The 27620-nt window shown below is 43.4% G+C and overlaps 1 protein-coding gene across 1 annotated transcript; it reads right to left on the reverse strand.

Annotated features, from left to right (window-relative positions):
* Positions 1-624: 624 nt before the first annotated feature.
* Positions 625-27162, reverse strand: LOC109645910 (inactive phospholipase C-like protein 2). Its single transcript, XM_069515804.1, has 12 exons — positions 26243-27162; positions 16754-16855; positions 16435-16584; positions 16085-16245; positions 14823-15291; positions 13249-14454; positions 12013-12262; positions 11567-11853; positions 10673-10876; positions 7855-7930; positions 3117-3226; positions 625-2894 (listed from the first exon to the last, which is right to left on the reverse strand). Exons 1-12 carry the CDS (start codon positions 26489-26491, stop codon positions 2712-2714), a joined length of 3447 nt encoding a protein of 1148 aa, XP_069371905.1. The 5' UTR covers positions 26492-27162; the 3' UTR covers positions 625-2711.
* Positions 27163-27620: the final 458 nt, after the last annotated feature.

Consider the following 27620-nt stretch of genomic DNA (forward strand, 5'->3'; position numbering starts at 1 on the left):
CCAAATGATTGAAAGTTGTCCGATAGGTGTAGACGCTCCAAACCACAAAAATAACCCAGTGAATGCACAAATCTTCTAAGCAGTTCTTTCAATGGTTATTAAGAAATTTCAGTCTGGATCAAAGTGATGATCCGAACACTGAAACCGTTTAATCTCATCTCTGCCAAGGAGGATATGTTTTCACCTCTACGTTGCTTGGTTGGTTGGATGGTTTGTTTGTTTGTGAGCAAGATTACGTAAAAAGTATTAGGAGGATCAAAATAAAAATCTGGCTCTAGTTTATCAATGTGAACATTTACAATTTCATGACAACGTGGCAAACCCCTGCTGATGGAGACGATGTGATAAAATCAAAAGTTCAATAAGATATGAATTCTGGGATCATATGTCACAAAAAAGATCCAAATAATTCTCATGTCTGTTGGTCGAGATTGTGTCTTTAATCATCTGAAGCTTTCAATGGAGGCTTACTGGAGCTTTTATCTGCAGCACCATAGGTTTAATTTCCCATACACAGCAGATGAGTGTCCCCAGCTGTCATCAGGCCTCGTGACATGTGTCCGTATGAATGAATGCCCATCAGCGTGAAGCTCTTGCAGCAGAAACAGTAACACACACATTATGTCATTTGAAAACTAGTTTATTTCTAATATCTCCATCCTGACTGAAGAGGAAGGCGATCACCACAGCTGAACACGTTGAGCATCATCTTCTGCACCGATAACTTCTTTACTGGAATGTTTTCATTTAGCATCAATAACTTATGGTAAACTATGCTCCACAGCAAAAAATGAAAGAATATTACATAATAAAATACTGTACAGTGTTTTGCAAACAAATGAAGCACTTGGCAACAAAACAGCATTTTGTGTTCCCTAGAGGCATTTACATTTAGTTATGGAGATGTGGCAGGTAACATTTTTATTTTCTTATATTTACCAGGATCGCTTCAGGAAAATAGAAAAATATAGAATACTGTATGGAAGATGATATTTAAAGGGTGAAGTGGAGGATTTTTCTGGCAGGACAGAAAGGATGAGAGACATACAGGGGCTGCACTTGTCCGAGAGCTGCAATATTAAAACATCCTCCTTATCCTGATATTGCTGGAGACTGTAGCAGCTTAGTGAAATGAGGTTCAGCTCAAAGAGTTAGAATATTGTGAAAAAGTATTTTCATCAGGTATTTAAGAAAGTGAAAATTTTACATATTCTGAAAATAAAGTGAAAATAAATGATTCCCCTTTTTGCTGGTGGTCACTAGACCCGACTTTGAGAACTCCTGGCCAAAACTCATTAAACAAAAATTTTAATTTCAAAAATTACAGCCTACAACTAAAAATAAACATATCCCAAATTATAACAATATTTCAATTTGAGTGAGAGTACATTACTATTATATATATACAGTATAAATACTGTGTATCTCTCGGTGTAGTTAAGTTCACAGAACCACAATCATGGGAAACGGAAATGATCATTGATAGGGAGGAAAAGCTACAGGAGGTCATCGCTGGCTGTTCACAGAGAGCTGTATCAATGCAAGTTCATGGAAAGTTGGCTGGAAGGGAAAATGTGCTCAAGCAACAGGGATGACTGCAGCCTTGACAAGATTTTCAAGTTGAATCAAGAACTTGGGAGAGCCTCACAAGGAGCCTCATGGCTCTTCACACACAGACGTCTTCAGGAAACTGTTGCGTTCCTCTGATGGTTTTAGAACGTAAGACAAGATGGCTAACGTCCCTTATGTGTTTGAAGGTCTTCCTGCATTAGCTTGAAGTTAAGTTCCAACCACCAGCAGACGTAAGCAACCACGATGTTTTTGACATCTTCAGTTCTGTACCTTATTGGTTTTTTAACCACAAGACACCGTCTGATAAGGAAGGCCCCCCACAGGCTGATCAGACGACGGATGTTGCACCCTGCAGTCTACCTCCACTGGGCTGACTATTGCTTTCAGCCATGCTGTGGTGCTTCAGCTGTCATCTCTGCAACTCAGAGCCTCTTCCTCTCATTCCTGATCAAGAGACAACAGAACAAGCATCTTACCTGGGCCAAGGAAAAAGAACTAGTCTGCAGCTCAGTGGTCCAAAGTCCACTTTTCAGATGCAGTAATTCCTTTTTTGATGATCTTTGGAAATATTTGAATATTTTTCAAATGCTGGATGCTGTGATAATCAAAATTAAAACAAAGTAAGGCTTGAATATATGAAAGGTTTTCTATTAAAATTATATTTTTAAAAAATTACTTTTTCGCGATACTCTGGAGATATTCTTTGAGTTGCATCTGCACGAGCTGCCAACATTTGGAGGAGGCCGTTCTTCAAAAGGTTTTCCTAACATCTTCTGGCTCTTATTTCTACGTCTCAAATCTCAGAAACATTGCACATTAGAAGAGGATAATAATAATTTGGTGTATTTACAGTTTCATACAGTACTAACAGCTGAACCTTGGCTTTAAATCAAAATACATTCAACTCCTTCATTGTCATTCATCTTCCCGCCTCCTTACAGCGGCCTCTGACGTCTACAGCGACAGAAGCGTAGACAGCGTTTTTGAAGTATTACATTCATCAACTTGTCTGTTCCTTCTTTTTAAAAACAGGGTACTTGCTATTTAATCCCCGCAAAATTATAAATCCGAGACATTTGAAGGCTTTGTCACAGCAGCTACAGCTAAGGTGTGGTCATGTATCCTCTCTCCGTCACTTGCTATGCCGAGGCTCCTCCAGTACTTGTGGTGGCTTTGTCCTCCTGGCCTCTTCGCGTTTGGGACCGGACCCTCGTCACCCCCTGACTCTCTTTGCTGAGGTTTCCGGTCAGAGCCGCGTCGTGGACCTGCTTCGTGTTCTCCTGGACTTCAGCCTTGGCCCGCTTCAGCAGGTCGGACTGGCCCTGGGTGTGAGAAGGGAGAGGAAAAGGGGAGATCAGGAGGGAGGACACAATGAAGCAGGGAGCGACGGGGACAAAGGGTTGAAGTGGAGGGAGGGAGGTTGAAAGAGCAAAGAGATGAGCAAAACAGCTTCAGGCAAAAACAAGTTGTAATGGTCTAACTCCTGAGGCTGTTTGGGTTTATATGAGTGAGTATATGAGCGTGTGTGTGTGTGTGTTGCTGACCTTAAGGATGGTGATGTTCCAGCTGAAACTTTCCAGCGCTCGGGTGACCTTGCAACCTTTCAGCCCCTCCTTCACTGCCAGGCTCTGCAGCTTCTCGTGAAACTCCATCGCTAGAGTCGAACATGCACACACACACACACACACACACACACACACACACACACAGACGTCGGATTTACTTTATTCTTACTTTCACCTTAACGAGAGTAACTACTTGTCTAAACCTAACCCTTACCCTAAACTTAGCAATAACATAACCTTAACCTTAACCTTTACCTTTACCTTTACCTAAACCCAACCTTAAAACATGTCTTGTATGTAATGATTCATGTTTGTGTGTGTGTGTGTGTGTGTGTGTGATCACTAAAACTTACGCATAAACAAGAGTGAATCACTTTTGTATTCATGACTGATAGTAACACTAGTAGTGTTATTGCTTTGTGAAAGTATTTGAGATTCAGTAGGTGGTTCCCACACAGTACAGGACACACTCAGTAAACTCAATCTTTTCTATCCCTTTTTATCTTTTGTTCTCGCTCTTATCTCAACTGTCATTTTTCCTTTACCACGCTGTCAAGGTCCCAATAATCACATATTCTGATACCCCATATCTGATTATTGATCTGTCTGCCTGTGTTCCTCAAACCAATCATAGACTTTCCATTGTCCACCTGTAGGTTTTAATATACCACCACCAGGAGAGTCTCTTCTATCTCCCATCTTCATGGGCCTAATGCCACATCGAGTCTAATTGGTTCTTTCTCTTCTAATCTCAGTACATATTGTTATATGTGTCTAATTCATCTTAATCTTTACACTAGATGCCGACTGTGGAGCAACATGAGTGAACCAATGGGCTGCAAATGGCACTTTAAGTATCAGCCGTCACAGAGATGTGTGATGAAAAATTAAAAGGATGTAAAGTGGATGTAAAATCTGTGCGACAGATGAAGAAAGATACAGAGATAGAGAGAGAGAGAAAGAGAGAAAGAGAGAAAGCAGCATCAGAGTCAGGCCGCCGGCTAGCCAGTGTGTGTGCGCGTGTGTGTGTGCGCCATGGAGTTGTGTTGTGTGTCTGGCTTCCTCTGGCCGCCCAGGGCCACTGTCCCACTGTTACCATGGAAACCCGGAAGTGGGTTAACACAGGGCACACATCACTTTGAGCCATCGAGAGCCACAGACATTAAACATGCCAAGTTGGGGACCTCACACACACAGACACACACACAGACACACAGTAAACAGACTGAATGAGAGTATAATTTACCAGTTAATCAAGTTTATCCTGCTCTGTCATTAAATGTCTGCAAACATGAACACACACCTGCACACACACGCGTGCATGTTGTGTTATTACAGCTTCCCATCCACAAACACACACTTACAGAAGTTGCCTGAATAATAACCTTTACCATGTGTTGCTAGGCAACTCGAAGCCTACGTGCCAATATAGTGTGTGTGTGTGTGTGTCTATTTCACTGTGAAACCAAGCAAAGAAGATGGAGAGAACATTATTTCCAGGCCAATACTGGGACAGTTTGCACGCACACACCAAAAGACAAAGAGACAGGGGCCAATCAGGAAGAGTAGCAGGAAGGGCTTCACCTTCACTTTCACTCCTCTCTCCGAAACTTTGATGTGAAAGATGTGACTTCTGCCTTGAAACACTCTATATGAATATCTGATGAACTGTGAAATCTATATCGCCTGATGTAACTCTCACCACTGTACAGTTCAGGGCCCCGGAGGAGGAGCAGCTGCTCAGCTGAGGTTCTTAAAGGTTCAGTTCACCGAACAGACAAACATACCAGGAGGGAAGTCCCATTCTTCCACAAGATATCACCACATGCCGTCATACATTGCTCCAACATCTGCCCCAGGTCCTCTACCGAGCTGAGATGTGGTGGGTGTGAGGGTCAGAGCATATGACTCACATCAGTTTCTTACAAATCACAGAGCCCCTGTATGTAAGGTAGCAGCCCCATCTATGTTATTTTCCTCCTCTCAGTCATCACTGACATTTTCCACTGATAAAACATCCCTTTCAATACATATGTTAACTAGAATGTGACTCAGTAGAGCTAAGGCCCAACGTGCCCCTTATGAAAACACATTCATCTGGATCTGCACCAAATTGCACACATTCATAAATATCAGCCCCGAAACATGTCTGAATTTTTAGATTCTTTCATCTGCATTTGTCAGTAAGTTAGCAGGATTGCGCAAAAACAACTGAACAGTTTATCATGAAACTTGGGGGAAGGATGTGGTATGGGTCAGGGAAGAACCCCTTTAAAATCTTGATCAGGGCCACCCCCTGAGGGTTTTTCTTTATTTTAGATTGTGAGATGGTGAGCTTTTCAACATTTTGCGTTTCTCAGAGAATGATTCATGGATGTCTGTGAAAAAAATAAGGCATGTTTAGGTAGATTTTGCACAATCCTGCTAACAATCAAACAAACGCATATGAAAGCATAACCTCTTTGGTGGAAGTAACAATCACGGCTCTTTAACAGCTAATGTCACATGTCTAATTTTTAAACTCATTATCTCCCTAAAATAATCCACTATCCTATAAATCTTATTTATATATCTTAAAGTCTAGTGGACATCATATTATTTTCAAGATAACTGTCTCTAGGGTGAAGGTGAATGAATCTTATTTGTGATGATCATGTTACTGAAACATTCAGCAGCAACATGTCGCTCAATGTAATCCGTTTTGCGACTGAAATAAAACCATTGACAATGTTTCAACGTCATGAGTGATGAATGTTTGCAGGAAGAGTGTTGAGTGTTTCTGTGAAATGACTGCTCTTTCTTTTCTTTGCACACTGGTTAAACGTCTGATCTCGCAGCAGTGATGAAGAGGTGTGCTCCAGGGTGTGACATCACAACTGAGTGAGTGTGGTTTCAAGTGCAACAGAAGAGGGCACGTCTCACCACATCCAGCCACACTGATTCTGGGTGTGGTCTGGTGTGAAACACACTCCGACTTTGTTCCTCTTTAAAAACTTATTTTCACTGTAAATAGAGTTGAAAATCTCTAAACCTAGACGGTTATGTCCATGAGAAAGTGAGTGTTAACTGAGGAGAAGCAGCTCTTAAACACACCAGCACATAATGCTAACGAAGTTGATTCCCTCTCTCTTTTCTCCCTCTGTGTTCTTGTTTTCCTCTCAGCTTCGCCTCCAGCCATTCATCTTGCCACGGCTTTCTTCTCCCTCCCTGTTTCATCGCTCCAAGACTTCCATCCTCTGCCACCGGCCTCCCCCCTGAGACTCCCTCTTAGTGGCCTGTTTATGCTGTTCTTGTTGTACCCCCCCCCCCCACCCGACCTCTTCCCAGGCTGAGAGGTGGACCTCTTCACTTGGAATCACCTGATCGAAATCTTTTCTCTGTGCACACAGGAAGAGCTTTGTTCACGCAATCAGGCCTCGGGCTCTGCAGCTCTTTATCAGATGAAATGCAGCTGGTTGTAGGGCTTTCAAATCTCGCTCTGTTTACCAATAATACTACAAATGTGATCACATGGGAAATGAAAGATCCACAAGGGAATACAGGATGGAAAAATAAGTCAGTAGCAATATAAAATCCACCCCAACAATAAAGTTGCTCTATTTTCCAGCGCCTTCTTTTCATCTCTTGCACTTTTAATCATCTGTTTCATAATTCTTGCTTCCAACCTGTTTCTATACTTAATACAGCAAATTACTTATTTATTTTAAATGTTTTGTATGCTCCTGATATGGTTCTTTTATTTCTGTAAAGCACATTGTAGGACCACTTGTGAGTAATAATGCTCTATACAAGTATATGTGCTTGCTTTTATGTGATCAGCTGCAGCAACTCTCAATTTCATCTCAGCTTGGTTTTTATTTCTACTTAATTTCCTCTTTTCTCTTCCCATTTCTCTCAAGGGGACTGATTGAGCAGCTGACGCATGTTGCAACTCATAAAACTCACATGAAACACCCAGATGTTTAAATATAGGCCCCAAGACGACTTTTTAAAAATAAATAGTCGCTTCTTCCACCTAGAGAGCAACATAAAGTGCATAAATGTTTATTTTTGCACCAAGTTGCAGGTTAAAAAGTCCAAATGTCAATCATACTCTCTCCATGGGTGACGGCTGAAGACGCGATGTGATGTGTGTGTGTGTGTGTGTTGGTGTGTTTGTGAGGGGTTGTTTACTGTCACAGCGATGACAGTCTGAGGGACTAATGTCTCAGGACCCAAGGGCCGGGCTGAAATAAACAAACCTCGGCCAAAGATCACAGAAATGATATCAGCAGGTCAGAGACGGTGTCGTACGCTTGAGAGACTGAAGGGGGATCGGTGACGGGAGCTGTGCCAATTCAAACCCCCTCCGTCCAACACATACAGACGGGAAAAAAAAGACGTGTCTGGCCTCATGTGACACTGGCGATTAACCAGATGTTTGGGAGAGGGGAGGAGATAAGAGGAGGTGAAGGGAGAGCATGAGAGGAAAGGAAATTAAATGGAAGAGGAGAAGAGAAGAAAGGAAAGAAATGAGAAGAGGAATGGAATGACAAGCTTAATGTCAAAAGCAGCCACTGCAGTGTGGATAAGGAGGAGGCTGTGTGGGAGTTGTCACAAGGACTCGAAATATGGGCTCAGCCTTGTTTTTACTCATTACAAACACACATATCATATCACACACTCTACATAGCAGCGTCTGCTATACACCAACATACGCACACGCGCGCATACACACCCATTGTCTGTATGTGCAGGATCCTGTCGTAGATTCCATCGGAGAGATCCATCACTGCTCTGCTTGCCTGGACCATCTGCAAAGAGGCAAACATCTATTAGCACGAAACGCACACACAAAGCTTCATTCATTTTACCATCTTGTTTTTCGTGCATAAATTCCACTGTTGTGCACGTGCAGCATACAGTGTGTTTTATTGTCCGCTGTGACAACCCTGCATGCAAATCACACGGGTGGTGCAAGTTACAAATATAGAAAACACTGCGGTGAGGTTTTCTATGCATTCGTGGTTGTTAAAAATGACGAAGTCAATTGAGTTTGAACAGAATGAAGAATCACCTAATAAAATATGTGTGGATGTGTGGCAGTGTATAATGACGACTCCAAACACACACACACACATGCTTGTGCAACTATCCTTATGGACTTTGCAACTAACCTTACCGCTAACCTAAACCATAACCTAAACCTGAACTTGAACCTTAAATTAACCTTAACTTAACCTTACCTTAAAACATGTCTTTACATTTAATATTTTACATCAGAAGGACTTGCTTTTTGTCTCTACAACATACAGGACACACACATTCTTGTATTTCTGTATTCATGAGGACGCTCATTGGCATAACACATCCTCTAGACATACTAACCCTAACCGTCACACCTAAATGCCCAATCCTAATCCTAATCTAAACCCAATTCTAACCCAAATCCTAAACCTTGACCCTAAAACAGCCCTTTGAAAAGTGAAGTACAACCACAATGTCCTCACTGTCCCAAAACATCCTCACTCCATTGGGTCTATGCTCAAAATGGTCCTCAAATAGATTAAAGTGCAATTAAACACACACACAGGGATGAGTAGTTTCTGCCTGATAACTCTCACCCTGCGGGGACATGGCACTGCTGTTCAACAAACACAGAATTAACTACTGCCCTGATCCAATTCAACAAGACACACAAACACACACTGACACACTCCCCATCTCCTGTGTCTGTCGTTTGGGCGTCCCTCCAGGCACCAGGATTTAGGTGTGGAGCTGGTTCAGCCGAACCACATTCTAATCAATGCTAATGGTATTCTGCAGCAGTGTGAGCTTTTTCAACCCGGATCTGCTCGGCTTAACAAAAACAGGAAGTGGCCACACATGCAAGCACAGACATGAACACATACACGTTCTACCCACTAACGCCAATTCACGCGGCCACAAATGCTATTTGCATATCAGTGACAACAAGCTTAGTTAAATTAAAGCTTCACGGTTTATGTACCAGAGCCTTGATCATAATTTAATAAGGCTGGAGACATATTGATTCACCTCGGCTATAGAAACCTGGATGTCTGCCTCCCTCACGCACGCACAAAGCACATACACTCATACATATCCCATATGCTGGATGGCTAAATTGGCAATTCATAGCGCCTTTCCATCATCCTGCCCAAGAGACTGCTGGGGAATATCTAATATGAAACATGAAGAAGTACACTTTGAGCAAATACCAATTTAAAAAGACTATTGCTGCAGAGTGACAAATGACAAGTTCACCGCAGCAACAAGACAGAGGCTATATACAAGTGCAGGACCACAGCTATGTGGAAAACACACAGTCCAGCAAGACCCAGAGAGAGAGAGGAGGAAGGAACTGAGAGAGATGAATGATGGAGAAAAAGAGGAAAGAAGAGGCTGAAAGATGCAGACAAAGGGACTGTGTTGAAATCTACCGTCTGTATTTGGATTATATATCTCATGAACCGCTCATCTTATTGACTTCACACTTGGCATGTGTATCGTAAGTGGTCCATAGAAGTGCAGTGTTGAATTTGGTGAGATTTGGTCAGGTAAACTTCGGCAGCGGTCGCCAAAATCGCCTCCAGATAATTGCGATAATTTTATTTTTATTTCACCATATTGGACTGAGACCCACGACGGGGTCATGGCAAAAACATTCACAGAATCACTTCCTGTTTGGTCATTTGTCACCAAAGTAAAAGTACAGTGTTCGTTCTGCTGCTGTAAAACCTTATATCGAGCTGAACTGTCAAGCTTTTATTTTGGAAAGTTGTGAACTTGGGTCTGAGATTGTGTTGATTGCTTAACATAGAAAAAAATTGACAGTTCAGTAAACAATTCAAACTTAATATATAAACCACACATGGTTTGACTCACTAATGGCAAGGAATAATTCTGAAGTAGCTCCGGAGCATTAACACAGGACAAGAGAACACAGGTTTAGAACGGACACTACTGCTCTAAAACCTGAAAAACCTTTCAGCAGACCTGAGTAGCCTAAACCCACTCACAGTCACTGATTCACAGGCTTTATTGACTCGCTGATGAGGTAACTAATTGACCCCTCTCTAGTTCTTGTTCTCTCGCTGTGTTTGTTTCCACAGGGGAGTTTTCTTTTGTTTTTCACCGAGGGCCAGGTTAATTTTGAGATTAATTTTAATCTTTTACATAAACTGTCTCCTCGGTCGGGCTCCTCGGGGGGGAAACAAACTGTGGATTCAGGCCAAGGTGAGGATGTCGCTGATGTGTTTACGAGCCTCGTTGCAGCCGGGACAAACAGGGATGTCGTCTGTTACATAACAATGAGAGCTTGCTTCGTGTTTGAGAATGTATCGGCTGAAAAAGGAAGCTTTTGTCGGGGAAGGGGCGGTTTTCATTGTTGGGTCAAGTACACATGGGATGGGAGGTGGCTGACTTATTTCTGATCTAGTTCGCTTTTGTTTGGGCTTTCCTTCCTTTTGATGAATTGAGTTAGGCACCATGCTCCTTTTTACACGCGACCTGTGTTCAGTCTCTTCCATCCTCACCATTTCATAGGTGGAAACAACCCGGCGGAGGACGTCAGGCAGAGGCCCCCGGGCCTCCAGGGTGGGGTACTGGTCCCGGAGGTCAAACAGCAGCAGAGGCATCCCGTCTGGTCCGGACACTCTGGAGCTCAGAGCCAGGACACACTGCATGAGGTTTGCCACAGCGGACACTCCGCACAGCTCCCTGAACACTGCCACAGAGTTCTGTTCCAAAAAAACGGAAAAATGGACACATTAAATCTAGAGATTAAACATGAACACGTCTTTCCTCTTCTTTCTCTTTCTAATTTCCTGGTGCTGATGGAAAAACAGTACAAATGCAGTGAATGATATCCAAACCAAATCAACACAAAACCTGTGAAATCCCTTTTGCTCTCTGTCTCCGGCTTCAATTACTACTCTTTTCTCCATCTCTCACACACACACACACACAGGTAATCAAAAGCGAGCACTGCAACAGAGCTATTTGTCTTTCCCTTCAGCTGCTGATTTGTTCTCCTGCAGTTGTGCTGTGGTCGTAGTTTGGACTGAAATGGAACGAATCGAGAGATGTGGATGGCAGCAGTCTCACCACACTGACTGAACGTACATTATAATTACTGTTTAATTTCCACACAGTGACAGAAGCAGCCTCACACCAAACTGCTGCCTCGCTCATGGAGGTGAGCTGAGCTTTCAATATTTGGAGAAAGTGGAGATATTCGTGTAAATTCATCACAAATCCCATCATTGATGAATTATTCATCCACTGTGATAGTTGATGATCAACATTGTTGTTTATATATATATATAAATAAATATACTGAACTGCAAAATTGCCCCTGTAAGTGTGAATGGGTGGAAAAAACTGTACTGTAAAGCGCTTTGAGTGGTCATCAATATAAATACATTTACCTGCATGTTTTCCCTCAGGTCAGTAGCTTCCCTCAGCAGTGGAGCAACTATCTTGAAAACCTCGTCCACAGCCCGGACTCCCAAGTCCCTCAGAGCTGTGTAGTTCCTGCCCTTCCGGGCCTTCCTCACAGACAGGCCTCGCTTGTGAGGCTTTCCTCCTCCTCTACGATTGGTGAGGGCCACATGGACAAACAGCTTAGCATGGGGGAGTTCCTCCCCTGTCAGACACTGGAGTGGCACATGACGGTAGCCTGGCTGGAGACACTCTAAAGAGATGGTGTACTGCCCTGTGGTGGGAGGAAAATCACATTTCATTTCAAATATGTCAAAGGATTGAATGAAGGCAGGTGCGGTAATAACATGTAACAGTGGTACAAGCTTGAACTATAAAAGACCTTTCGTTTGAGTTGTGTATTTTAATCCCTTTACATGAAACTGACTCTGACCTATAAACTCGTCCCCTATGAAGTCATCATCCAGCACTACAAAGCGAACCATGGCGAGCTCCGGCAGATTGATCTGGAACTCAAAGCTCTCGTCAAAGATAGGGTTGTCCCCGTCCTGGATCACTGTCCTGGTGCGGCGCTCGGTGCAGTCGGCCGGGATGCCGTGGATCTCCACGTACACGTATGGGTCCACCACATCCCCTTTGGCCCCTGAACCTCTTGGCTTGGGCAGGTTCTGGCCACTTATCACCTGGAGGAATGACCATGTTGACAGTTACTGACACTTTGCTGACTATTGGAGCATAATCATAACTGTAGAGGAATTTTCCAATTCATTACATATTTGGTGGGTTTTTTCATGGTGTCGGCCATTATCTTTATCAATTAAGATAACACTATGCACATCCAAATAACTGATGTGGGTGACATTTCCACAGTGAAGTCCATCTTAATAAAAGCTGACAGGTTGTAAGAAAACCAAAGTTTTCAAATGGAGGTAAAAGTGCAAATGAGCAAAACCAAAATCAAATTTGCCCTTTGTCTTAACTTCTTAATAATAGTGGATAACCTGGTGGTTCATTTTACCCCTGTATGATCATATAGAAGAATACCAAGGTCAGGTTTATAGCTAGTTCCTGAAAAAACTAGCAAGACTACAGTCTGCAGGCTACACTTGTATAAATCCCAACCCCTCTCTTCAAAGCTACACCACATGAACGTGCACTGCCTCAAAACGGCTAGAAGCCGACTTTACCGTGACTCACTCGCTAACTTCTGACTCAGACCAAATTAAATTATTGGTCGTGTTCATCACTATCCTGCAAGGGCCGCAGACACAGGCTCTTTATTCAGACATTATATATTTATGGCAATCTGTACTGCTTCGGAATTACTTTTAGAAACAAGGTGTGGTAGTCAGCATAAGGTCTTTGAAGAGACACAGGAAGCTCAGTCAGTCCTCTAATTGGATTTGATTACCGGGAGGATGTATCTATATTCTGGAAATTTCTACTTCATTCACAACACACAACACAGTATTTCCACCTTATTCTCGAAATTAATTCTTCGACTTTCATTTTAACATTTTATCTTAACATTTTGATTTAATTCTCGAAATGAAAAAAGAAAAAAAACTAAAGGGCAATAATATGCTTCTTCTTGACCCTAGAGAATAATGTCCAAACTACAAATAAGATTGGCAGGATCACACATTATTCCACCTCCACACCATCCCACCTTCACATGAAGCAGCTGTGGAGACACACCAGGCACCGTCTCTCTGGTGTCGGCACTGAAATACGACACCTCCTGCCGCATGATGGCCGGGCGCAGGACGTAACCGCAGTTCCCGTTCTGCCGGAACCAAGCCGTGTTCAGGTCCATCATTAGTCCTGCTGTCTGAAAATTCATGGACACAATTTGGCACCCACACTTCCACAGGTCCTGAGGGTTCATGTTGCTCGAGTCAATGCGCATGGGGCTGGGGTACACCCGTGACAGAAAATGCTTGTTATGATTGACAAAGTCTCCGGGGCTTTCACTAGTGAGACGCACGGCCAGAGACTCGTGAAAGGAACACAGCTCCCAAGGTTTTTGGCTTTTGGATGATGTCGGGAAGTCAGTGAAGCTCACTGAGCGGCAAAGAGCCACAAGGTCGGAAAGCTCCTTCAAGAGCTGGAACTGTTTTGATGGAGGATGAGGAGGATGAGACTGAGTGACGCTTTTCTCCAACTCCTTCTCACTTCCTCCAGGCGTGGCCCCTCCGCTATTAGCTTCCTTCATCCTTTGACACGTCTCTGCCCCTTCATCCTCCTCACTTACCACGCCGTCCTCGCCATCAGAACCTGGACCCAACTTCTTACCCTTTAGTAGGATCCGATGGCGTAACACATGAGGTGACGGTAGGTAAGAGTCCTCTTCATCAGGCGGAGATATGTATAACTTATCCCCTAGTACTCCCATGAGGTGTTTCCACATTGTTTCCTGCTGATGAAGTGAACAGTGGTTCTCAACACATAAAATTAATGGATAATCTGATGCCGCAAATGCAAAACGTCCAATTGCTTCCAACACACAACGCAGGGACAGCGGTGGGGAAAGTGTGTGACCCGTGCACACCACTGGCTCCTCATCAGAGCCGTCCCAAACGTCCACTTCCACACATCGACAGCCCATCTTGAGGGCGCGGATGTAGCCGGAGATGTCGGAGGGGCCTTTGAACTGGTCCTCGATGAGGTAGGTGTTGTGGGAGGAGTTAATGTAGTAGTGGGACAAAGGCTGGGACATATCCTGGCAGACGGCGCCGTGCTCCCTGTCGAAGAGGTTGCACTCTGCTGAGGTGAGGTAGCTGGTGAAGCCATCCAGAGACAGGTATCCCTGCTGCCGGCCTTTCTCCGACGGCTCGTGGGACTGGATGAGCTTCAGACTAGTCTCCTCACTCACCTGGAGGACGCAGTGAGAGATGAATGGGAAGTCAGACTCTTCAAGAGGGATTAAAATTTTCCATGTACACCTAATCTCTATAAACAGGTTCTCCATGTGAAAATGCAGAATATTTATGTGAGCAGCAATATTCTGCAGAGATCTCGTGTTTTTGTTTACAGCACATTGAAACCTGCTCTTATCACCAAAAACTCTTAATCTTCGTCGCCATCTCTGGACTATATGGCTCTGCTTTTTCAAACTAAGATATTTGTATTCTTTTGGGTCATTTTCTGGTCTGTCACATGTAAGAAATGTCATCAAGAGGAGATTATCTGAAGTTCAGTGCATGTTGGAAAGCAGCTTATCTGCAAATAATTGTTACTCACTTGGGTCATGCCTTGCTCAGCCTCGAGGAACCTCATCAGGTCTTTGGTGTCAAGGAACTCCTTGTTGCTTGAAAACTGCACCAACAGAAAGTAGATCTCTGGACGTGTGCAAAAGTCGTGAAAGACCTCGATAAACTCCGGCTTGGTGACTCGCTCGTTTCTTCCCAGTGGTCTTTTGGTTTCGACGTGATCTTTAACACCGGATCCGTTATTCAACATGAGCCCAGACACCTTCTCCCTAACCCTTTGAAGCTCTTTAAACCTGTGCTCCACTTTCCCACTGCTCACACCAGGGTTCACGCTCTGTATCAGCTTGACGGCTGATCTCAAGCGGATCCCTTCGTCCTCATCTTCCAGTCCTTCTGAAACAGCGGTGGAGGAGAACAACTGCTCGAGCCAATCAAGACGAAGGCTGTCCTGGCTGCTGGCTAGCATGTCCAGGGCGTGTTTCCCATACTGCATCAGATACCTGGAGGCAGATAATCAAGGTTGATGTTACAGACAGAACGTTTTCCTTTACAATATTTCCATATTAACTGACTCTATATAAAGCACAATAACTGCAGCAAAAGAATATGTTTAAAGACAAATCACTTAACTTGCCTTTCATAACATAGAGTTTATCAGAGGGCCCTGCAGGATACCACTCTTCATCATAATACAATCAATACGTGAGAAAAAGCAAAGATCCTACAATTTACCGTTGGGCTGCCCTGCACAGCCACGCTGTCGTTCAACCACAAATTAAATTATTTTTGCTCTCTGTCAGTCAGACTGTATGTCCACAAAATACACAACACAGCTACTTATTTCAGTGGTGTACTCTGGTAATGCTGCTGAATGTTACATTAGAAATAGCTGTGAGATAATTTATATTGAAACAAATGTTGATTAAGTTTCTGGTAGATATACAAATTACATCCATCCATTATCTACACCACTTATCCTTAAAGGGTTGCCGCTGGAGCAGGAGCCAATCTCAGCTGACATTGGGCAAGAGGTAGTGTACACCCTGGACTGGTCACCAGCCAATCACAGGGACAAACAACCATTCATGCCCAGATTCACACCAACTGACTAGAGTCACCAGTCAACTCCGACCTGCATGTTTTTGGACTGTGGGAGGAAGCTGGAGTACCTGGAGAAAACCCTCTCAAACACTAGGAGAACATGCAGTCTCCACAAAGAAAGACCTCTGCTGAACCAGGGCTCGAACCTCTTGCTGTGAGGAGACAAATCACACAGTACCAACTGTCTCACACCTTAGTCCAGTCACCCAAATGTTTGCCACTTCAGCAGAGTTGGCCACCAGGTCCAGGTTTTCATACACGTCTCCATAGATGATGGAAAAGGCGCAGTCCTCTGATATCTGCTCATAAACTCCACTGGTGCGGAAGGTGTCCGTGTTACGACCTGTTCGTACCTGGAATTTGAGACCACAAGAGATACGGTCAAACCCACATCATATACATAAAAAGCAATATCTTGCCTTCCATATGGTTCAAGGCTGTAAATACTTTCTCCTTATCCGAAACAAATCACTGAGGTCCAGTCATGAAGCAAACAACCACAGAGGGTTGAACTTGAAAGCTTTCCCCCTCTGGAAACTTACCTCCCGTATGGAGGTGAGGGAGATGCGGGCTTTGTCTGATTCCTTCTTGGACGGTTCCCAGCACAGAGCCTGGAGCCCTGTGTCTAGCATGTAGTAGCGCTGGTAGACACGCGAATTAGGCCGGATCTTCTTCAGCTCGCTCCCCTCAACCTGGAAGCAAAGATATGAAATGAAGACAGAGCTCATTCCACTTTACTTTAACTGAGCGAGATCGCCAAGAAACCCTGTCTACGTATGCGCTTCACAATAAATATTTTGTGTGCAGTTATGTAAAGCTCAGGTTTTATATAAAGGGGTCACACTGTGCCTGATGACCCACCATGGAGTGGATACAGTCGGCGGCGCTGCTGATTTTCTTCTCTGACAGGCTGCTGCTGAAGGACACTGTCTTCTTCCTCTCACGACCCGCACGTGACCCATCCTGACGAGGAGGCAGAGGGGAGAGGATGAGACAGATAAAGAGACGAGGAGGAGGAAGAGAGTTAAAAAAATAAAAAAGAAAGAGAGAGAGACAGACAGCGATCCCTCTGACATGTATTCTTTGCTTAAGCATGACAAACATTTTTTTTCTCCCCGTCCAGAATGGATCTGAAAGGATTAAAAGGCATATCAGCTTATATAACCATACATAAACACAGATTATTTGGTCGACCACGCTGAGCCTCCTCCTCCCAATCTGTTATTGTTTTCCTGATACAACGCTAAAAGCTTCTGCGTGCCCTTGCCCTTCACCATTACACCATTAATCATACCTGCCTAGACAGAGGCGGCGGGCTTCGGCTTTCCGACTCAGCCCCCTCCGCAATGCCGCGCGCCAACCCCAATCAGTTTATCTGAGCGCACCATCATAGCTCCATCCTTCTGATTTATTGACCCATCAGATGTCACCCCCGCAGAGAACTTTTAGACTGATAGATAAGAGCATATATGTGGGCACAGTTATTTAATTAAGAATGTATTAGAGTCCCAGTGAAATTGAATCAAAGACTTCATAGAAGCTTATCTAAAGCAGGATAAGTATGTATGTGTAATTGTAGTTGATTCAATCCCGAGGAGAGTGATTGAAGATGCAAACACCCACATACTCAGCATACTTCCGTCTTAAATATACTCTGCATACGTATATGTCAAAAAGAAGGGGAATAGGAAAAACAAAATAAGAAAATAAATCAATAGGGCCGCATGTGATGATGTTATCTTTTTGTTAGTTAGTAGCATTACACAAAAACTGCAAAATGGAATACCATGAAACTATGCAGAGGGATGCGTCTGGGTTAGGGAAGATTCATTTAAATTTTGGTTTAGAACTGGGCCAGCAGTAAAACACTGATTGCTGAAGTGAACATTGATTATCTTGTTGTAATGGAACCTGTCTAGATGTTAAATATATTAGGCAGCAAGGGAACATTCTGTTCATAAAGCTAATGTGTTAGAAGCAGGAAAAATGGTGCAAAGGGACTTTGACAAGGACCAAATTGCAGTGGTTTAACAATTTGGGTCAGCGCATCTCAAAAACTGCAGTTGTCATAGGGTGCTATCAGTGTGCAGTGGTTAGTAAGCTCTACCTAAAAGTGTCAAAGGAAGGACAATCAGTGAAGCGGCAGCAGGATTATCGTCGCCCGAGGCTCATTGATGCGCGTGGGGAGCGACGGCCCATGTGTTCCCGGCCCACAGAGGAGCTACTGTAGCACAAACTGCTGAAAGGGTCGTTGATGCGACACGTGGCTGAATATGCGTTAAATAGTGTGAAGGAAATAAATCATGAATAATATCTCAGACAGAAAGATGAATTATTTTCCTGAGCGATGTTCTGAAATGATGATTCAATCAAAGACAATTTTAGAAAGATCTTTCAAATTATTTATCATCATTTCCTCACCAGTAGGCTGATCCACATTTTCACATTCACAGTGAACACGTAAAAAATGGTTATCAGTGGCTGATGAGTCCCGACACTCATCTGCATAACTCTGATTTCATTCAAAGACTTTTATAATCCTCAAGAGCACTTGGATCTTTCATATGGGGAACCCTCCATATGAAAGAAATGTGTGTGTGTGGGGGGGGGGGTGTAAGGCAAAAACACGAAAAGAAAGAGAAAGAGAGAGAAAAAGATGACCTAAGCTGTGTTTCATCTGAAGAACATGAATGAACACCAGAAAGAGGGGAAGGAATAATTCACGACGGGATGAAAAGGTTTCTCTCAGAAGGAGGGGACGGCTTCACAAATCCTCAATTGCCTCATTAGGACAGGGATGTGTTTTTTGTTTTTTTTGAGGTGACGGAGGGAGGCGGTGCTCCAAAAATACCCCTGGTGCCTTGGGGAAATGGAGTGGAGGTGGGGGGTGGAGATTGTTGACACAGGATGAGGAAAAGATAGGCCTTTCTTTTAAGACCCCCTTTATATCCTGACCCTGAAAAATGCAGGTAGAGAGATCTAACTAACTCAATTTTGGACAATTTAAAAAAAGGGCATTGGAATTGCATATGATCTATGAATAAGTAAAACCACTAACTTGTAAGTGAACTAATTGGTTGGGCGTTCCCATTAAAAACTCCAGGAGATCCAGGAAAACCTTTAAATTTAACTCTCAGGTGCAACTTTTATTTCCATACTTTAAGAAAGATAATATGGAAATAGAATCAGAATGCTCTCTATTTCTCTATTAAAAATAATTGATTTGGAAAGCAGCACTCAATTTGAAATGATTAAAAGCTCATTCTCCAGTGACCTGGGATGAGGCACCGCACCAGAGCTCATTGACTTGACTCAAAAATAAAGAAACTTTCCTTGTCCCTATGTCCATCCATCCATCCGTCCATCTATCCATCCATCCATCTATGCAGCCATCCATAGGATACACATAAGATTTGTCTCAATTAAGGGGCCACAGCCTTGGGAGGCTCCAGTTGAAGACTGATTGCAGCTGTGACCCAACCAAACAGCTAACAGTACAAATGATAAATACAACCAACTGCAGCTCTGTTGCTCGATGACAACAGTAGGGCAGGACAAGCTGGTGGCGCCGATCACAGAAATTCTATATAGACCAGACCCTTTCATTTCTAACAAACATGTCTTTGACCTCTTGAACATCAAGTCTGCTTCTCTGGGAGCTTTTCAAATTTTGACCAGTTTTTAACTGGACTCAAAGATTAACAGATTAGATTTCAGCAGTCAAAGGTCAAAGGTCAAAGGTTAAGGTGACAGACTGTGCTGGTTGGTGGAGGCATAGTAATTTGGAACATTAGGTCTTTATCTCTTTCTCTGTGTGTGACATTAGCAGTAATAGTCCCTCTGTGGCTGTACCGGCACTAATCACTGTGCACACGTTACCAAGTTAGGCAACTGAACCTAAATTGCATGACTACTAACAAACATCCCTTTCATGCCTGATTAGCAAACAAATAAGGACCAGGAGTCACAACGAAGCAAAGGGCCTCTTCTTTAAAAACTAATGAAGCTCACAAGGTGTGCTACTGTCACACTGTGTTTGTATCTGAGGAAACATCAGGAGTCTTCATGTGACCTTATCCACAGATTGGATCCAATTGTCCTGTGTCCTGCACATTCACCTGTGCAATCCTGACATCACACCTACACACAAAACAAGCTCCACCTCAATCCATACGTAAAATTCTGATTCCATTAAACTTCATTTTCGTGAGTCTGTAAAGCTCTGTTAAGTCTCACAAAGGCCCTATTTAGTTTTTCTCACAGAGACACAGATGAGTCTTCAAAACCGCCGTTATGCTTCAAAACAGGAAGCAGCCTGTCAGCCCATCGCAGAGAGCTTCCTGTGTCCTGGCTGAGAGGCGAGTGAAGTGACAGCGCTGAGAGAGAGAAAGTCTTGATACGTATACAGTATGAGTGAATGTGTCTGCTCAGGTGCGACTTTTCACACCTGACATTTTTTTCAGGTTTGACACATACTATATATACATATATCTTAAATATACATTTATGTTGATATGCAGTATATACTAAATATGCACATAGATGTTAATATACTGGGTGAAGATATAGGTTTGCTAAATGTATACATCGATATTCTAGATATAGATTGACCATTATCTGCCAGTTTTCATCTCTCATCATTGACTTTTAACTGATGATCCTGATTGGGCGTCTGCACCAATTAAACAGTCTAACATATCCGAGGACAGATAGAGGATGAGAGAAATGTGAGTGACTGGGTGGCAGAACAGATTAGGTGAATTTATCTGAGAAGGATGCACAAGATGACAGAGAGACATTAAAGAAAGTTGAAACTTTAGAAGTGGGAAAAGATAAACAAAATAGCAGGAAAAGGGGGATGAGTGAGAAGAAGGACGGAGAGAAATAAATAAAGAAGCTTGGCAGATTACTGCCATATCCTCATGTAGATAGTCATAGAGCCTCCTGGACTTTGCTTGCAGCCGCCAGCATGTCCTTATGCCTTCATTAGCCAGCTTACATGCATGCATGGTATGATGTACAAGAACATCTGTTTATGCGAATGCAACAAGCCCGGATGAAGATGTAGTTCATTCTGTGAGCATCGTTTTTGACACGCCAAGTTAGACAGACAGAAAATCGGAGAAAGAGGCTGTTAGGTGAAAGATAGAATAAAGAAAGGAGGAGTGAAGAAGGCTGAGCTGCCTGTGGCCTTGTGTGCTGGACAGAAGATGATGGACGATTGATCGTATTGGTTTATTCCAACAGCTTTTCCCCCTGGAGCACAACGCCACTTGTGGGGGGGGCGGTTGAGGGCGTTGAAAGGTGGAGGTGATTTACTGGGGTTTGTGAGATGATGTATGGAGAAAAGAGGAGAAAGGAAGGCACTGCTGTATGATGAGGGTTGACCAAAATTTTGCAGTGCAAGTAAAAATGTTTCATATCTTTGTCTCTAATTCAAGTTTCCCAAATGTGGTGGTTCACTGCTTCTTCTCTTTTTCCTGTCAGTGGATATAATATAGAAAAGTTACACCTCGAGGTATTTCACAGTTGGTTGGATAAAATTTTAAGACGACACCTTGAGCTCAGGAAACTGATGGAGTTACTATCTTTCTTCTTTTTTACTATATTTTTCTGACATTATCTTATTCAATTTAAGAAACTTTATAGAGAATAAATTATGAAACAGTTTGAACTTATTGAGTAATATTTATCTTGATTAATGTGTAATTGATTTATTTTGTTATTTGTGAAAAATAAATGCATGTTGTCTGTATTGATATGTTGCTTTTCTAGTCGTGATGTCCACTCAACCGTACAGTTTGTCCATTCAAACACATTAATACAGTGCATCTTTGTTCAGCATCTGGCCCTATAGCACTTGGCACACGGAATGGGGAGACTGGGATCAAACCGCCGATCCTGTGGTTAGTGGACAACCCGCTCTAACTCTTGAGCCACAACCAGATATCATAAAAAGGGATGGCCATCTGTATTTATGTTATGTGTAGGTGATAGAAGATTTCTCTTCTTCCTGCTTGTTTATTCATGCAATGCTTCTCAATGAACAGGTGTATTGTTTTATTTTGTGAAATTATTTTTGGATTACACTGAAATTAATGAAATAAACTAAAAATTAAACATCATCTGGACAATTAACTAATACAATCTGAGGGGAAAACAGTCAATATAATTGATAATAATAATACTATAATGTTCCTAATCAGGACATCTTCATGCATTATTACTCACTAAGTGTGTCATGGTTGCACACCGTGTGTTTCACAGAGGTTGCACGTGTGTATGATCTCTGCAGAATCCAGGACACTGGGGTTAAACAGGCCACAGGAAGCACTTTGTGGTCAATTCAATTCTCTGTAAGCTACTCAATGCATACAAATAACATTCAGAGAATATGGTGAGTATGTCTGTAAACCTCCGCCCTCGTGGCAAGAAGAGCAGCAGATGCGCTTTTACACTTGAACCCTTTGAAGTCCTGTGTGCACATAGGCACTCGCAAAACACACGATCAAACACACTCACACATACACAAACCACACAGACTGAAACAAGTAAAAGCTTGACTTGAAAAGGTGATCATGCTTTAACCGCAATTTTCATCTGAGACGTCACAGATGCATTTCCCGAAAATGGGAGGGCGCAGAAACCGTGAGCAAGTGGTGGCCTTGAGTCAGGCATCAACTGTGAGCGTGAATGTGTTGATCAATGTGCCGAGCGGGGTTTCAGAACATATCAGTAGTGAGGCTTTGGTGAAGCTAACAAACTGGTACAAACACTTATATCTCCCCCAGCACAACACATGCATGGCTCATTAATGTGGAGTGCATATGTGCCGCGACTCAATCACCAGAATTCCCTGCGTTTCCATCAGCGAGAGGGTTTGATTCGGCCTCTGAGACATGCAGGGCAGTGCTCATATGTCTAAAGTGGCTGAGGGCGGACTGAAGATGTTGATTTGAACTGCAGGGGGCGCTCAAGGCTTCTCTGACTCAAACAGCTCTACCATCCCCATTAGCTCCAGCTGTTCGCCAACACCTCTGGCTGAAGTTGCTCCCTCAGTCCGAACAACACACACAGACACACACACACACACAAAACTGCTAGACATGAATATAGACACACAAGATGTATGCATGTGCTGCACGTACACACTGAAACTCAAATTATAGAATATACATGTGTTTACAGTTGAAAACCCTAATGTCTCCAGATCAGGGCGTACACAAAGCCAACACACTACCCATGCAAACACACACACACACACACACACACACACACACACACCTACAAGACCTCATGTCACTATGTCCCTTGGAGAAATTTGACATTGTTTATTTCTTTCACTTCTACTGAGTACAAACATAAGAGAAACACTAGTCTAGATAGAGAAGATGTTTAGCTAAGCTTATCATAAACTGGACACATGGGGGAAGAGCTGTAATGGCTTGTCTTAAAATTAATTAATTATTATGAATGATTATTTTTAAACATATCCATTCTTTGGGCTAAGCCAAGGCAACTGGCTGCTGGCTGAAGCCCTCCACACTGAATGCACAGATGCAAGAGCGCTCATGTGACCCTCACTGAGAAATGCATGGACATTTGTACTTAAATGACTACGGAGCTAAAGTCTTGTTCATCAGCGGAGATGATTGCATTTCCGCTAACAGCATAAAAACCTCTTTAAAAAACAACTGGAATTTACAAACATTTACGTTATCTAGTGTGTTCTGCTTGGCCGAGGAACAGCTGATATTTCTTAGATAATGGGTTGAGGAAGACATGGACAGCATACACATACACACACACACACAAACACGCACACACAAATACAAATGCCAACTTTGTGTCTTATGTTGCCATACACAATTAAAGAACTGGGAAACAGATATTCATTGTGCTTAGCTGCATTTTAGAAGGCAGGTCTGTGCAAGTGTGTGTTTGTGTGTGTGTAAAGTTTAAACCCAAAACAGAGACAGAGAACGATGGTTATCTACATGAACTTCAAACACATGAACTGAGTGGGCACCTGATTCTGCAAATCCCTCATGCACACCAGAACAAGAGACGGAATAAATGAGAGGAGAACAGACGGCATGAAGTAGGCCTACATACTGATGAAATATAATTAAGGCTACTCTCATTAGCTTTGCGCGCACACACACAAACACACAGGACACAAATCCCCTGACTCCAGTTAAAATCAGTCTGGAATGTCATGTTTCCTGTTTATCTGCCTACCAGCCAGACTCCTATTGTGAGGAATCCTGAGTTTGACCATGGAGGTAGTTTAGCAAACAGTGGAACAAACTGCTCTGTTGACAGGTGGATCCAGAACTACAGAAGACTGAGCTCTATCCATCTAAAGCCTCAGGAGTTTATGATTCAAAACACAAGCACGTCTATGGTGAAAGCACAAATGCATGTGCGGTGCTGCAGCGCTGCTCGGTCCATTGATCACCGAGCGTTCACAGCATTAAACGTGCCCACTGAACATGTAACAGTCTAACACACCATCGTCATGCCACCGATGCATGCCACTTTCTGCTTCAATACATGGGGACGCACGTGCAGCATGTTTTCCCATGCTGCCCTGCACTATCACTCTTTGAAGTAAAGGCAGCACCCAAGGGAGAGGGAGAAGATCTGGGGCCATTAAGCTTCACACGGCGCTGCACAGGAGGAGATCTTTGATGCCATTTCTGATCCATGGTCAAGACGCCAGATCTTCACTGAAGCAAACAGAGGGTTTTTAAAATCCTCTGATGCTCGGCTGAAACCAACAGAGGAAAGACAAGAGCAGGCCTGTGTGTGGGCACGGAGGGGAGAAACATTTTTGTGTGTGTTACCCTGTAGGAGAAAGTGACGTGTCATCACCAACTGCTCGTGACTTCACAGCAATATTGCAACATGAAACGTTGGAGGAAATTGGCCAACTTCCTGTCTTGCCGTGTTTGGAAGCCAATTGCACACGGATGAAGCTACATGTTCAGAAAGTCATGTCTGTGCAGGCCTTCACTGTGGAGACGAGCAGCAACTGGAGATCAATATAAGACCTCATAAGCCTAAAGGCAGAACCCATAAAAGGGCAGGGGATGAGTTATTGATTAGACACTGGTGGTGTAACAGGTCTTTTTGGTTGGACGTAATCAGTGATTAGTTGTGATATTTCTATCGAGGGCTTTGTGCATGTACACACCTGACATTTTGTCAGATGGGTGGAGGCGGTGGGATTAATTGGACAGAGGTATTCAACTGTGAGCGACAGAGGGAAGAGGGAGGAAGAGTGAATGCATTTTTTCACTCTAATCAAAGACAGCAGGTGGCTTCAGTTATTAGTTCCTCCTCCTCCTCCTCCTCCTCCTCCTCCTCTCTGGTTAATGAAGTGCTAATATGTGACACGCCTGCTGGAGTCTGGCTGGAACAAAACCTTCCCTGCTCATATGTCTATATACACTTATTTATGGGTTTATGTGTGTATATAGCAAAAATGGTCGAAGGGTTCTAGGATTAATACGTCCACCAGGTTATGTTTTCAACCCTGTCCGTTTGTTTGTGAACAAAATCACAATAACTACTGAATGGATTACAAAACTGGATGTGGAATAGGTTCTTAAACATTGTGGAAGTATTTTTCAACATTTTCACCATTTTCCCAGGGAATAATTCATGGATCTTGAAAAACATGATGAAAAAAACAGGTTCAACTTGATTGACTTTAAGGGGACTGTTAGGCCTTGGTGCTCAACTATTCTAGTTCCAGTATGTTCAGGATAGGTCCCTATCATCATATCAATGTATCATCATATTCATTCCTCAACAGCATCATTGTGTGAGGTGAGATGAGGTGACAGACAATTCTCATACTTGGCACAGGTGGAGAGAGTCAGTGTGTGTGTTTGTGTGTGTGTATGATCCAGGTATTATTCATTGTGGGGACCTAAATTTGTTTAAACATTTACATTATGGGGACTTGTCTTCCTCATGGGGACATAAATCATGTCCACATATGGTTAAATGTTTTTTATGGTTAGGATTAGTTTAGGGTTAGGTTGAGTTTAGGTTTAGGTTATAATTGAGGTGTGTGTGTGTGTGTATGTATGTGTGTGTGGGGGGGGGGTCACATGATCTTGTAGTGATATGATTTTGACCCATTGCATCATCATTAGCATGTTTTAACCATATTCTACCACATTTAGTAGTTCTGATATAAGTAGAAGAATTTGGATTTTTGAGCTCTACTCTGCAGTTCCCACAGTTTGCATTCATTTAAACCTGACATTTAAAGTCTTTTCATCTTTCCAAGCTTGATATCATGTTTTCTTCTCCCTCAGGGGAACTGTGGCCTACCTTGATCAGACTGCTGCGTCGAGGGATCGCTTTGGATGCTGAGTCTGAGCCCGCGCTCTCCCACGTCGGGGACTCGCAGCTGGATTGCTTCTGGACCCTCCTCACCGGGTCCGAGGTAGCGCTGCAGTTCCCGTTGGACACCGGTTCCCCCCGGTCCACCAGATTCGCTCCGGCTCCTCCTGACGCAGCTTTCCAGTCCGCAACCGGTGAACCGACGGCGCATTGCTTCTTGTCCCTGAATTCAGCCATGGTGGGTGTTGACAGCACAGCCGGATCTCTTAGTTGATGTGACGGCAGCCTGGCTCCTGATGCCACGGAGCTGCTGCACACCGCGGACACACGCGTGCCATGGCGCGGAGTGAGCGATCTGAGACTGTGCGCCAAGAGCCGTGGAAACTTCTCTCTCTCTCTCTCTGTCTCTCTCTCTCTCACCCCCCTCTCCCCCCTCTCTTCTCTCCTCCCTGCACACACACACACGCTGAGGGGGGCGGGTGACAGGAGAGGACTGACACCTTCCAGACCTCCGTCGTCAACACTCCCATAGAAAGCTGGACGTGCGCCCTGTTGCGTTCAGGGTGGAAATTCAGATGAAGTCCTCTCCACACGCTGCGGCCACAGAATCACACAAACCGTAACGATGATGATTATGAACGTACATTTTCTCCCACATCCTGCTGTCGACACTCGCTCCCAGACTTTTCCTCCAGCGCCACGAGGTCTGTGAGCGCAGAGACAGCCGGGTGATAAAGTCATCATCTGTCACCATGATGTCCTCTGCAACAAAATTTAGATTGTTATACCATTTTGTAGTAAGGGACCATTACTATTCATTAGGCCTATTCATTGAATGCTTTTACTAACAAGAGCAATTTGACTCACTGAATGCATGTAAATTCATTAAAGGGGTATTTCAAAAATATGAAAATTCACTGATTATCTATTAACCACTATGCCGATGGAGGGGTGGGTCAAGCATTTGAGTCCACACACCTCTTTTGGAGTTTCAGGGGTAAACAATGTTGAAGCCAAATCCAATACAATTGAAGTCAAAGGTGACCACTTCTTTAAACGTAAAATGGCAGGCCTCCATACTGCTCCTGTGGTGTCATCCAAGTGTCTGTAAGCCCCAACATTCAAATTCGACTTGAAACATTGTCTCTTATACCATGGGTGGTAACTTGTTCCATTTCAAAATATACGATCCAGCATAGGGGGCTCACTGTCATCTTGACCTATTGCCTGTCGTTTTGACCAAGCAAAGCCGTCCTGAGATGTGGAAGTGTTTTGGCTTCTACACCTTAGATGGCAAAGTTCTCGATCGAAGGTGAGGCTGTTTGTTTACTTTGTACTGGCAACTACCTAATTTCTCATCTGTGAG

The sequence above is a fragment of the Paralichthys olivaceus genome, chromosome 20 (assembly GCF_024713975.1).
Source record: "Paralichthys olivaceus isolate ysfri-2021 chromosome 20, ASM2471397v2, whole genome shotgun sequence".
In the NCBI taxonomy this organism is placed as follows: domain Eukaryota; kingdom Metazoa; phylum Chordata; class Actinopteri; order Pleuronectiformes; family Paralichthyidae; genus Paralichthys; species Paralichthys olivaceus.